At 35.4% G+C, this 15,592-nt stretch overlaps 1 protein-coding gene across 1 annotated transcript in view; it reads left to right on the plus strand.

The window, feature by feature from the left end:
* LOC105152315 (protein spaetzle) overlaps positions 1 to 15,592 on the plus strand; it is a 65,117-nt gene that overhangs the window by 34,288 nt on the left and 15,237 nt on the right. Inside the window, exons 3-4 of the mRNA XM_087411493.1 lie at positions 73 to 233; positions 317 to 370. Of these exons, the coding sequence (XP_087267619.1) occupies positions 73 to 233; positions 317 to 370 (215 nt within the window). The remainder of the gene's footprint in view (positions 1 to 72; positions 234 to 316; positions 371 to 15,592) is intronic.

Below are 15,592 nucleotides of genomic sequence, written 5' to 3' on the forward strand. Positions count from 1 at the left end.
ATGTTGCTGTAGTATTGCTGGAATGATTTGTGATCTATGAAATAGCAAATAAAGATGATTTTGGATTTTCAGGAGGATGGCAAGTAAGAAATGGCGACAATCTCGCAGAGGTAACACGTTGTGATTACATAAAACAAACTTTTTGCGAGGATGTTCCGGATTATCCTCAAGAATTTGTAAATCAGATGCTCGCCAAGAATTCCAGCTTATTACGTTACGCGTATGAGGATGTTGTTAGTAGACTTATAATTATAATATGATATTTCTTCTCGCAGCTAACAAAAAGTTGATCTAGAATTTTCTATTTTATGAATAGATTGCTGTGTCACCGCGATTAGATAATGAAGAGGAACCACTTTGCCTGTCTACGGTAAAATCATCTTTAAATTACGATCTCTTCTAAAGGTGAACCTCGATCAATAATACTGATCAGTAATAATAAATCGACGATCAGTAATATTCACATTAAAACATGCATTTATATTTTTAGTATTTTTACAGTCTTACACGATCAGTATTATTGATAATATATTTTACTTTAGTTTTTACGTATAATACATATTTTATTAACAAATATGCACACGCTATTTATTTAATTTCATTAGTTACTTTCCATTTACACATAAGTGAAACTGAGTCTGAAGTGAGCTGAGTATTTCATACTCAGATTAATGATGTAATTATTTCTCATACAGCACAGAAATGTTGCCAAATGATTACAGATATATCTCATTGCAATATTGTGTAAATTGCACAACATTATTCCAATGTCACATCAATAAAAAATATCCGCCTTCAGCAAGATTGCGCTGTAATGTCATAGCGATGTTGCGCAATGTAATTGCCCAACCATTATTAAAAGTAATTTTTTTATTATTACTGAATGTAATTTGAAATATAATTTGTGATATAAATAAAAAATGCAGAAAAAGAATTAATCAATATATATATTATATTATTATATAATTGTTATATTTTATACTTAATTGCAAATTTTATATGCAGATATATATATTTTTTAAATTTTACACTTGGAGACTATATTTTACACTTTATGTATACCTATTTTGTACATATTCTTAACTAGTGAAATAATAATGAAATAAAAATGAAAATAATATGAATTCCACGTATTCAGAATTCCAATTCTATTTCATTTTCTTTACCATATTCAAAGAATGTTTTAAATATATTCCAAAAAATTATAAGAATTGATTATAAAGTTTGAAAAATTTTGTCGCACGGTAGCAACAAATGTGTCAACGAACACTATAATTCTTAATAGCTCCCGCATACTGAACGTACACTTGCTACGCAGCAAAATGCGCTAACCAATATAAACTTACAGCTCCTAACATGTTCATTGATTACCACGTCGCATTTTGTCGCGTAGCAAGCGTGTGTTTCCAGTGTGCAGAAACTATAAATTAATGAAAATAATTAACAATCATATAACATGTAATTGACGAACGTTCTCACATGTGACAACACTTTATTACTCAAAAGCCAAAATATTTTTTACTTTAATGTTTAATGTTTTTGTACTAATGCTGAAAAATTCTCAAATCTTGCGCCATAATATGTATTATATATTACAATTCTTAATACCTACAATGTTGCAGCGATATTACAGCGCAATCTGTAATATTGCAATGTTTCTGTAATATTATTTCAAGTTTCTGTACTATATGGGTTGCTTACTTTGTAAAAAGTTATCACGTGACAACGCAGACATAACTTTATTTTTAAAGTGAGTTTACAAACTCATTAAAGCGGTTTCGATCTTGTGCAGATTATAGGCAAAATTTCAGTTAAATCTCATTTATTAGAATGCAAAAAAAAACAGCTGACGTGAGAATTATCTGAGAATCGATGTAAATGGAAAGCAACTATTATGTGACATATATGTATACACATATACCTACACACATATATATGCAATATGTGTATGTGTGTGTGTGTGTATGTGTGTGTGTGTGTGTGTGTGTGTGTGTGTGTGTGTGTGTGTGTGTGTGTATGTGTGTGTGCGCGCGTGCACGAGGAAATACCTTATATTGAGTAGTGCGTGCACATACATCTATACACCCATCCACATTTCACAAACCAATTCATCCATCCACCCCCCCTCTCCTACACACACACACACACACACACACACACACACACACAGCAGCAGCAGCAGCAGCAGAGAGGATTGGGAGTCATTAAATATCACGGAAGTGACAAATCGTCCTTACCTCTGCTGAGAGACAGACGGACACACATCCCCACACACACGACATGCACACGCACACACACACACGCGCGCACGCGTGCGCGCGCACACACACATGATGTACAAACTTTAACCGAGCAACCTTCTCGATGTGTACATTATATAACGCGAATGCTGGCAGTACTTAACCAAAATCTTGCAAAATATAGGATCTACTTTGGAACTTGACAACTCAGCTCCTAGGACTGCTAAAAGAATTTTTTCATTTTAAGGGAAAAGTTTTCGACTTTAAAATTGACGTTTTTCGTCTCGTCGTTGCTTTGTTCGTCGAAGGCTGCAATGTTATGACATTTTCAAGTAATATTCTCTGCTTTGGTTTCCACGAAAAAAACAGTTTAAAGGGATAAAAAATTTCACTTAAGTGATCATTTTAAAGTAGATGCTTCATCTTGTAAAATGCGTTAAGAAAAAATGTCCTGCGATTCCTGGGAACCAAGATATTAGTTTCTTAAATTTGCAGGTTTTAAAATGCTCCCCTAATTTTTTTGCGTAGTGTGTATATATGTTTATATATATAACGTTTTTCTAAATCGTTATTTCGTGAGGTTGCATACCTATTGTTTCTTATTTGTTTAAAATATGGCCTATGAGTCAAATCTCAATGGAACATATTAGCTATCATGAGATATCGAATAGATATGGACAGTGCTCGCAAAGATTTGTACATTTCGAGCTTCCGGCGAGCGACCCTCACCACCGCTCGAGATTCGGTGATCGAGCCGAAGCGCCTACGTTACGTTTTGGCTCAAAAGCGTCCTACACCAGAAATATGCTGGGAGCGCATCTTCCGCCAAATTATTATTGAAACATGTTTTTCATTAAATAATTTATTTCTATTAACAAAATTTTTTATTGTTAATTTATTCATTGTTCTTTAATATACTTATATCTTAATGTAGTTTTCTAATACATTACATAATTATGATAACGTACATTTCGATAATTAGCTTTCCACATCACCCGTGAGGTATTATTGCGTAAGATGCGTTTTTTAAATAAATTCCCCAGTAGTCCTATTCTACAAAAAGAAGAATCGAGAAGAAGAATCAAAATTATATATCGTATGATATGTAAATATAATTTAACTTTCCTGTCAAGCCACATTCGAGTACTTGATTTTTGTTGTCATAAGTCATCATTAAGGAACAATAAATAAATTAACAATAAAAATTTCTATGTTAACAGAAATAAATTATTTAATAAAAAACATGTTTCAATAATTTTATAATAATTTGGTGGAAGGTGTGCTTCCATTATATTTCTGATATAGGGACGCTCCTGAGTCAGAGCGTCATCCGCCGCCGAGCCCTCGAGCAGTGGTGGGAATCGTTCGCCGGACTCAGCCCGAAATGTGCAAATCATTGCGAGCACTGATATAGACAATTCTGATGATCTACCAGAAGACGGACAAAGAATTGAATACTTTCTGTGAGTATTCTCGCCTGACTCCTTGGCTTATGGATCTTCTCGATGTCGTTTTTCGTCCTTGCGATAGCCCAATAGACGAATTTATTGGAAGATAGATTTGATCTGTCACGTTATTGAAATCTTTTGTACATTTTCATGCTAATTTATTCTAAAAGTTTAATACCTGAAAAACGTAATAAAAATCCAACTTTTTATTTAGGGCAATTCTTGAAACTTTTAGGGAAAAGAAAACTTATCTGAAATGCTACAACGTTAGCCTCCTGCTAAATAATATTTGTGCTTTCTCGCACTCCACGCCAAGAATATCTTTGTCACGTCTTTTCCTGATCTCTTTGGAGTACACGCGAGAGCACACTCGGAAAACGGCGGATCAGAATCGCGAACGCGATAATGTTGGGCGCCAAACGTGCTCTAAGGCGACGTCAATTGCATGAACACGAATAACGCTAAAATCCCGAAATTCCGAGAACGCGAAAATATCATCAAAACTTAAGAAATTCTCACTCTCGTGAAAGCTGGTTAGCAACAAAGAGGCTAGGAGTTAATCTAAGGATCGTTTCTGTGATAAAGTGGACGGAATATTTGGGCACGAGAAGGCTCTGTAAGATAATCATGACATAACAAATACGAGCGTGTTTATTATAATAAAACAAAAAAAAAGGAAATAATAATGTTAACGACAGCAAACAGAAAAGTGAATCACCAAAAAAGTTACTAAAGAAAAAGAAAGTGCGAATTCGATTCTATAATTCAATGGTCATATTATAAGGCTCGCTCCGATCTATGCCAATATAACGCGCTATCGCGTAAGACGAAAACACGGAATTCGGCAACAAATCATCGTTCGCATCGACTAATATATAAAGGATAATACACAATCGCAAAATATCGAGAGCACACGCAACACACAGTTTTTTCGCAGACACACATGCACCAAGAATGATCACAACACACTTTTCAAGTATCGAGAATAAACACACTACGCTGATAGCATACGTCGAAAATTTTATCATATGCCACGACATGCCGAGCCAAGAGTAAAAGAATACGCTAAAATCGCAAGCGGATCTCATCCATTGCGATATTTTACACCAACAGTTCGGCGCAACACAATTTTCCTCGTGAATACAACTCCATGACTTACAGACATGACATTCCACACACAAAAGCGAAAATCTAAACTCTTGGCGTTCGCTTCCGTGCCACATTCAAAATCATACGACACAATTGTTCTTCCGGCTCATTGAGACCGTGATCTCCAGGAGACTCGTATCCATGAATTTGTTCCTGGTAGCCTCTCGCAACAGCTCTTACGTTTGTCCACGCCATATAATATATATATCAAGAATACGCCGCTTATGGCGGACTTTACACCAACCTTTACCTAAATTAGCGTGCCGACGATAACGCGGAAGTCACATATGTCACGTTGCATGTGATTTTACAAACTTACGAAAACGGAGAGCAACCTCACGGTTAGTCTCTATGTCGCGTTGTCCGGTATCCGGAATCTCTCTTTTTAGCGCCTTTATCGGACCAGAACATCCTTAGCTCCTAGTCTCGCCTCCAAACGAAAGAGGACGAGCAAGAATAGCAGGATTCCGATTAGTGATCCCAGATATGTAATCAATCCTCTAGTTTCTCCTCCCCATAGGGATGCGCAGTCGCATCGCGTATTATTGTGAACAATTAGCAGACTCATGGTTCTTTTTGCGCAAGCTTTTATTCGGCGGAGTCCTATGAGACGCCTCGCGGTTAGGGCTAATTATAATATATCTCGGATATCTGAGTATTTGATCGCTATCCGAGACATGCGGGTAACATTCAGGTATCCGCGTACTCAGACCGTATTACTCGGATACATATATTCGTATTCGTTAACATAACCGTATTAACTTTTTTTTTATTAGTTGTCATGCGTCTTCCCAGCTTCGGTGTACATGGGAGCATTCGGGTGTTACGACGAATGTTGCTATTGAAATTTTCTCCGTTTTTTATCAATACATTTAAACAATTTAATCGGGGATCGGAGATTAATGCGGTTAAGAATGCGGTTCACTGGGAAGTACGGATAATTTATAGGAAATCTTGAATCTGGTGCTAAAAAGATCGCGAAGTTTATAGGCGAATCTACGTGGATCGCCTTTTAGAATGTTTTTGTAATTAGGAAACGTGAGGTTGACCTCAAATTTCTTTAGATGGATTCGCGGGGTGAGTCTACCAGTTTGTTTTGATCTAGCAATTGCGCTAGTTTTTGAAAATAGGGGAAAGGATCTTGGTTTGAAATAAGGGATTTAATTTGGAATCTTAATCTCTTTTCTCTTTGTTTTCGTCCGCCTTTAGTAGGCATGGAGATAATGCAAAAAGAATTACAATAATAATGTTCCGGAGAATGGTCGTAAGACAGGGATCACGCTATTGGTAGCGACAGTCATAACAGCTCTGGATATGAGAAAATTATAAATTCTCCGAGGAAGTGTTAATAAACGGGGGCCATACTATTGACAGCAACAGTCCCTCGAATAGCCATATATATATATATATATATATATAATGTGTGTGTGTGTATGTATGTACTTGTATGTAATCGAAGATCAGAGATTTAGATTCCGTCCGATTCAATATTTCCGTTTATTAAAACAAGCAAAACAATGCGAAAAAGAAAAATGTAGAAGTGTGGTTCTGATGAAGTGCGAGGATAGTTCTCACCTTGATCCGATTATGCTGGATAGATTTCTACTTATGGTTTGCGAATGAATGACTAAATAACTGTAAATAAGGCTGAACGTATAACTGCAAGTAAGATTGAACGTATGTAATGATTGAATGTGTATCTGAATTTATAACTATAATTGACCTGTAACTGTAACTGTAACTGCAACTGTAACTGTAACTATAACTATAACTGACTGTTTTTGACAGCTTCTTTTATACTTTGAAAATGGGAATGTTCTAAAAGGATCAATCAATATTCCTCAAAATTTGGTAGAATATATACTCGCGCTTTCCTTGAGATAAGGCAGCAAGGCTCCACGTAAACCATACTCTCCACTCTACAAATTTATTCTTAATAAGTAATAGTTGAGTTTTAATAATTTGTAATAAAAATTCGGGTTTCCTTAATATTCTTTATGCGAGGCGAATCCACATTCATATGTTTAAAATTAATTTAATTTTATTAGAAAAAGAAAAAGGAAGAAAAAGATATTCATTCTCGCATTCAGGAAGATTTTTATTTTACTGCTAATTATTTAATTTTTAAACGCTAATATAATATATACTATTACTAATGTTAATGTACGCTTTTATTTATAATAATGTTAATATACGTTTTTGTTATTTTATAGGAGGGCTTCTTTGAGAAAGATTGTGTGATATTCTTAAACATTCTTTAGAATAATCTGTAGATAATTTGTATGATGCATAAAAGTGATCTATCTGTTGGTTTGAATGTTGAAATAAAGAAACTAAATATATCCTATAAAAGAGAAAAGGAATGTTCGGTTTTAAAATAAAGATAAAATAGGGACGAAATATTAACCTAGAGATAAGATAAAAATAAGGTATAAATCGTATATCTACAATAAAGAATGAGAGGATTTTATCGGGATGTAACACGGGAAACGGCGAATCAATCAGAGCGGAGGGAGGATGGAGGCCCTCGTACGGAAAAATACACCTCATGCGATCGAGCGAGAATGGCGACAGTGTTGGGCGACAGACGTGAGGCGATGTCAGTGTCACAAACGCCAACGCTAACCGTAAACAACGCGAAAAGCACCAAATTCGATAGCGACGATAGCATCAAAAACCGATAAAAACTCTCGCCGTGAAGGCTGGCTAGCTCTACATAACAACAGAGAGGCGGGATATTTAGGTAAGGGCCATGTTGGCAGGAGGGTGGATGAGTCTAGGACGAAAGGCCCAAGAATACAATCGTCAAATATAGCAATTACAAGCGCATTTATTATAAAAAAAAAGAAATAAAAGGAGTAATAATAAAAAAAACAAAACAAAAATGACCGCGCTCTTTGGAGAAAAAAAAAATAGAGAAAAGAACTTTTTAGAGATCAAGAAAATAAAATGGAATAAGCATCTAGAACATAGAATAGCGAGAGTAGGTAGAGAGAATGCTATTGTAACGGACGCAAGAAAACGTGAAGTCGCTTTAATAATTAACTGAGTCTCACTATTCACGCCACCACTCAGAACATATTCTATCGCGAGATTCAAAACCAAAAATTCCATACCACACTCATTTTCTAGCGGTGCACGCACATGTCGGAAAATACACATGGTATCACTTACAAAATGAGACATACACACGAGAGCGTTACGATTAATTCGAAAATTTTCAAACCCGAGCGCGACAAGCAAATTACTCGCATTGAAGATAAACATACTTTTCGCGCACCGAAAGCAAATATGCAACGCCGATAGCTCACAACAAAATTTATGACCACACGCCAAACTCACACCGAAGGTATGAGAGTGTTACAAGTCATCAAATTATAGGCGGACCCTGTCCGTTGCAATAATCTAAACTAACTATTAATGCGACGCGATTCTCCTCGCGAATACAGCAGCCGCTCCGTAGCATGCACACACGAAAGTCCACGCAAAATCAACGGAAACCTCGGCCCTCGATGCTCGCTCCAATGTTGTACTCGAAATATGATGGCGAGATGATGGCTCTTATGGTTCATCGGACCGCGATCTCCAAGAGGCTTGTATCACGATTTAAAGTTATTCTCAATAACTTATTACAACCGAGCTCAGGAGCTTCTCACGTTTGACGCCGACCATGCCGTATTTGATACAATACAAATGTGCCGCTTATGACGGACTTCGCACTAACATTAAATTGGCGTGCTGGAAGTAGAATGCAAAGGTGATCCCTACGCCCCGTTGAATGCAAGTTTATAAGAATCTATAGCGAAAAGAGCAATCTCACCGATATTCGTTGAACACGTGCTCCGAGACTCATGATCCGGGACCTCTTTCTCTCATCTTTCCATGCATACACTCGCATCGGACCGGGACATTGTTGCAGTTCGGCGGCTCGAAACTGAAGAGGATGAGTAAAATCAATCGATGCGCGATCAATTCGCGAGTCCTCTCGGGACGTGCAGCCACATCGCGCGTTGCCGCGATTAATTATCAAGCTCGCGACTCATGGTAGAAGGGATTGACATGATGTGCCCAGTTTGAGCAAATCACGCTCCTTTTACGAATCGAGATACTGTTCAGAACCAAGGCCCGCCAACCTGCAAAGAAAGAAATAATGTTACTGCGATTGATCTCTATGCATCTTTGTCAGATCTTGCTTTGTGTTCTTTTCTCTCTTCGTTTCGAAGCGTTGAGCAATCCGAGCAACATCAACTATCAAGCAAGTATATCAACTGGCATAAATGACTGTCAAACATCTGACAGTCCAAAATGGTTATAATTTTCACAGATGTCTTTCAAAACATGTCCTCTCGACCTATTATTGCCGAAAGTACGGCTCACCGAGCGAACGGCGCACGAGCCGCGAGGAGTGGGAATGGCCTAGTAGGCGCGCCGCGCCGTTTGAGCTTAGATGCTCGCGACGGTAAGCTCCCCCCACTCCTCGCGGCCCGCGTGCGTATTCGGCTATCTTTAAGGGGATGCTGGAGCGAAGGCCGAACTTGATCAAGGTCGATATTACAGGTTTTCATTTCCAATGTATAATCTGCTTACGCCCTCTGAAGTTAATATGATCATGCAGGAAATTCGATCGATTAATTATCGATATTTTTATTCCGTTTCCTACATTACCATCTTAACAGGGACGTGTATTAGGATCGGTCCCACAATGTAAGATTTATTTTGGAAAATTTTCCAATTTTAGAATTAAAAAAAAAATAAACATAATTGAAGTTAATCTTATATTTGTAGAATCGGACCTTAGAAATTTAGTTGCATTATATACATATTTAGTTGTATTATATACACATGCAATGTAGACCGTGTTCTAATATATATCATCAGTACTAAAAGTCTGTAATATATATAAAATACAGATTTTTAATTAAATTAGATATATCGATACGAAACCGTAATAGCACTTTTTTCTTACATCCAATGCCATTTTAGGTTACGATAATATATTATCATAAATGAATATCATAATATATATATATATATATATATATATATATATATATATATATAGATATTCATGCAGATATTCTCTATGTCCATTTTTGCAATATTAAAATTTTATATTATAATATGTATAATGATATATAAAATGTAATTCTAATGTTGTATATAAAAAGACATTCATGAATACGAATTACAATTACATTTTATGTGTATTATAATATATGTGTATATACACAATAACACAAAAAATATTATTGACATATTAGTGAAGACATAAACATGTTAATGAATTAATGATATATGCAATATTAAAATTATATTTTGTACATTATTGTGTATATGTACATTATAATACATATAAAATATAATTATAATTTATATTCACTAATAATGTTTTGTTATATGTTACAACAATGTTAGAATTATCATAGTATAATGTACATACAATTTTCTATATTAGATATATAGTCGACATATTAGTAATGTATAAGTACTATAAGTATCTATCTCTTTTTATTAGACAGAGTAAAAAGAGTTACATTATGTATGTGCAATGTCGTATTCATTTATATATATATATATATATATATGAAACACGTGTCCATATATTGACAGTAATATATGTTACATCTTGACTAAACTCTAAATGATAGGAAAAATCATAGGAAAAAGTGATACTACAACTGTATTTCGATATTCATTGCGAGTACTGAAAATACGTAACTATAGATTTTCAGTATTGACAGTGTACATTGACACATGGGCCTATATAATAGCATTTTTCCTGTCGTACAATGTCATTTTAGGTCAGGATGTGATATTAGCTATATATAGATATATTACACATATAATATACATAGCTATACCATTTTTTGCTATGTTTAATAAAAATATGTAGAAGTTAATCATGTTAAAATATTAGTGATGTACTTAAATATAATACACACATAGGCAATATTGTACAATATTGCATATATGTACTATAATGTGTGAATATACATACGTTGCAGATAGAAATTATCAATGCTAAGCTGTTTATGCATTCTCTGTGTTTAAATGTGCAATATTAAAATTGTATACATATATAAAATATATATATATAATGCATGTATATATATATATATATATATATATATATATACATACACACACATAAAATGAGGATTTATCAGAGGATTCGTAATTTGATTATTTTTTTTAAGATGTTACGTCTGATGTTCGTTGTATATTCTGATATTGAAATATAAAAGTATATATCACTAATATTTGATCCTAAAAAAATATATCTCTTTTTATTAAACGTAGAAAAAAGAAGACATCAGTACACCTTTTTGTTATACGTAACAAAAAGAGATGAAGTAGCTACATACATATGTGAATATGAATTAGAAATATATTTTATAATGTGTGTACACATCATAATGCACATAAAATATAATTCTAATATTCACTAATAGACTGTGTCTATATTATATCTGCATGAAAAGCTAAGTATGAGTAACTTCTATCTCTTTTTATTATGGGCCTTCTACAATAACACATTAGTTACAAATCAGAAGTCAGAAGCTAAAAATTGATCAATCACAGCCAATTTTTAGCGTTTGACTTCTTATTTATGGCTGATTTATGGCTTATAATTGTAAAAGGCCCATTAAACATAATAAAAAGAGATGGAATAGTTACATATGTATGTGCAATGTATTTACGTACTGACATGTTACATCCTAAGTTAAAATGACATTGGGAATAAAGGAAAAAGTGCTATTACATTACACGTGTATACATGTATTTCAAATACATGGTTGCATCCGAAAATATATCTAAGTCACAGTCAGAGTGTTCATTTAGTAAAAATATACTTATTGTAACTTGCTGTTAGTCAACGTACATTGACCTGTAAGTGTATATATTTGCTAAAATACTTTGAATATGATATACTTACATACATTTCATAAACGTACAGCATCGTACAAAAATTATGCATGTGACTATTGACTGTGTAATGTATGTTGTATATATATATATACATATATATATATATATTAGGTGTTGGAATTAATTCGTAGCGTTTTTAATGAAAGAATGTTATTTATTTCACATGAGCATTAAAAAATACATTAATGAAAGTACTTTTAAAACTTATAAATACTTTGTAAAACGCTACGAATTAATTCCAACACCTAATATATATATATATATATTAATTTAATTTAATTTAATTTAGTTTATTGCAAAGCTATATGAAAAAGATTACATATTTTGTAAGACATCAGAGTAATAGACATAAAATATGATACAAGACTATAAATTAACATAAACATAAATAAATAGACAATAGTAGCTTGCAAATGATTAGGCTAGCAGGATTGCTCTTACAAAGCCTATCAGTAACAAAATCAGAATAAGATAATGCAATAAGAGGTAAACTAATAGCTGTAATCATACACATACACACACACACGCGCGCGCGCGCGTAAAACTCATTCACACACGCACATACATCCGCAAACACACCAATTACATCAGTCTCGTTTAAATACTGTGAGTGATGCAATGAAACGCGAGGTAGCGGAATGAAAGAAGGATAGAGAGATAGAGGTTTTTATTGAATCAGGAAGGGAATTAAAATATTTGACAGAGGTGTAGAAGAAAGCGGCACTGAACTTAGTGGACCAATATATGGGGAAGAACAAGTAATTTTGGTATTTGGTGACAAGAGGGTTAAAAGAGGAATGATGATCAGTTTTCAACTGAAAGAGACGTCGCAGATATAGAGGAATATTGGAGCGAAGGAGAGAAAATACAAGACAAGTGGAGAATAAAACGTTGTCAAATCTTAAGCTAGATCTCTGGTAATACGGAGATATATGGTCGTATTTACGAACGTAATAGAAGAAGCGGAGAGGTTACTGAAACATCAATTGGGTGAAAGGATTTAAGAAGAATTACGTCATTTGCATACATAGAGAGTTCGGAGGACAGAGAAATATTAGACAAATCGGAGACAAAAATATTAAAGAGTAAAGGTCCGAGAATGGAACTCTGGGAAATATCAGAGAGAACGGCACGAATAAAGGAAAAAAAGAAGAAAAGAATTATATACGAGGACTTACTGCGTGCGATTTGTAAGGGACGAGCTGATCAAGGAGAGAGCAGGATGGGAAAGATCGTATGACTTCTGATTGATTAAAAATCATGATTGATGAAAACATGATCGAAAGCCCTTATGAAGTCCAGCGCAACGATGGAAGTAAGGCGATAATTGTCGAAATTACGAAGCACGACGTTAGTGATGTGAAGCAATGCCGTCGTCGTGCTGTGAGATCGACGAAAAACCAGACTGACAGGAGGGAAGGATATTAAAATTTGAGACAAAGGCATTAAGCTGTGAGAAGCAGATATACTCAAGCAGCTTTGAGAGGGAAGGAGGGAGCGAGATAGGCGAAAAGATAAAGGAGAAGAGGGGTTAATAGTTTTAAGAATGGGAAGAACAATTGAGTGTTTCCAGGAGGAGGGAAAGGTATTGTGAGAGAGGGAGAAGTTTAACATAAAGAGAAGGGGATCAAGACATTGAGGAAGGCACAGTAGGAGCATGCAACAGGAGAGATCAAGCGGTCTAGGGGAAGTCAGACGAATATGCTTCAAAATATTATAGAGATCACTAGGAGTGATTGGAGCAAAATTGAAGGTCGAAGAAATGTGACAAGAGGAGGAAAGAAGGTGAGTAAAAGAATTAAAAGAATAAGACGAAGAAGGTAGAGTATAAAAGAAATGATTATTCAGGAGAGGGTTTCTGAGGTGCAGAGATATAGAAACAGAGGAGGATTATGCATCGCCAAGGGCACGGAGATTTCTCCAGAATTGGAGCGAAAAATGAGTTGTAAGGAAGGTAGAGAGGACTTTTTCTCACGACAAATAGCAATATTTACGTCGTTTCGCAAATTCTTGTACCACTGCCAGTAGGAGACTGAGATCGTCTGTATCTAAGAAGCACTCAGAGGCACTCTTTTCAGCTTAAGGGGGGAAACCACAGTAGAGCACGAAAAAGTAAGTATATGGTATTTTCGGGAATTTTTTTTGACTCAATGAAATGATCAATCAAAAATTTGTAAAATAAGCATTATAATATTATGAATGAAGTACAAATAAGAATTTTTTCATACATTTTTGGTACAAAATGGCGGCTGTGCCGCACTTGTCCGATGACGCCTATTTTTGAAGGAGGGACCATGGGCGGACATCTAGAGTCGTTAATTTTTGACCTGGAACAAAAAATGACAGTTTTTTAGGTTCTATATATCAATAGCTATGGAAGTACGTAGGATTTTTTCGATATATTAATTTTTCGCAAAATGGTGCACGTTTTAAGGAAAACTTGCAAATTTAACAAAAAAAACGCCATAAAATTGTTGATAAAAAAAACCCTACGCACTTCCATAGAGAAAGGTATTCTGAATATACTGTCAAAATTTGGAACCGATCGGTAAAGATTTATTCGAGTTATGTGTCCGCCCAGTTTAAAAAAAGTGGTTTCGAGAAAAACGCGTTTAAAGTTTTAAGTACTGTAAAATCATATAATATTTTTATATACCTCTAATCTGCGATGCCTGCGCCATATAATTGGCCTTCTTCATCTATCTCCTGCTCTTGTTTGGCCTTTCGAATTGTTTTCAGATCGATGCGGGCCTATTTTGCGCCCTCACTCAAAGATCGTTCCGCTTTCTGTATGCGTTTCTCATCCAAGTCCATGCATAGTTCGTGACTTTTTGGGCCAATTTTCATGCCCATGACCTGGATTATGTGTAAAATTGATATTAATCCGTCATTAAAAACACACGAAGCGATGTTCGTAGCAATGTCGATGATTATTTTGCCGGAATTCATAGTTTTCGGAGCCATCGCCCACACTGTCGAGTTGAAGCTCTCATTACTGTTTTGAGTGAAACCCCCGATGCAGCGAGTGAGAAGATCATCCGTAGTGAGTTGTTCGTAAACTGGCTTAATTGCTTCATAAACTATATCAGACATTAATGATTTGTGCGTATAGGTAGCCAAAGTGTTAGAAGATTTCGCCCTTTGCCACGAGCTCCATGAATTTTCTCCAGTCGGGCAATCGTCGTGTTGGGGATGGTTATCCGTAGATATTTTGTGAAGTAATGTGGCCTATATAACTGTCTTCATTTTTTCGACTGATTCGCAATTTCTACGAATAGCTAATCCGAAATATATTGACAGTCGATCAGTTTGCCTGTCAATTGACATTCGGTTTACTAACGTTACACACGTGTTCTTTGAATGTATATTACATATGGTGATACCTATAGGCATTCTTAAGTACTATAGATTTTTCGGAGGGAAGTTCCTTCTCCATCGACTGTCATTATACCTGCTCCCGTACTCATAAATTACAGCGCGCGCCGGAATCACAAAAGGCGCTCGGAGCATACCTGAGAGGCGTTGCCGCAGAATGGAAAATTTGGGTATTCCGAAATTTTTGCGGCACTCCATCTTTTGGTATGTTATTCTTAAGACCCTAAAGCACTTACTTATAAGCGAAAAAAAATTTTTTCGATTTTTTCAAACTTTTACTGTGGTTTTCCCCCCTTAATTAGCCGTCGGAGTGCATCATTCAGCCACGGCGCGGGGGGACGAGAAACACGTCTACAAGTAATCGGAGCGAGTCGGTCAAAGATTACAGTAAGAGATGCCATAAAGTGAGAGACTATCTCATCAACATGCGACGCCGCATATAAGAGGACC

This window comes from Acromyrmex echinatior, chromosome 11, assembly GCF_024713525.1.
Source record: "Acromyrmex echinatior isolate Ae372 chromosome 11, ASM2471352v2, whole genome shotgun sequence".
NCBI lineage: Eukaryota > Metazoa > Arthropoda > Insecta > Hymenoptera > Formicidae > Acromyrmex > Acromyrmex echinatior.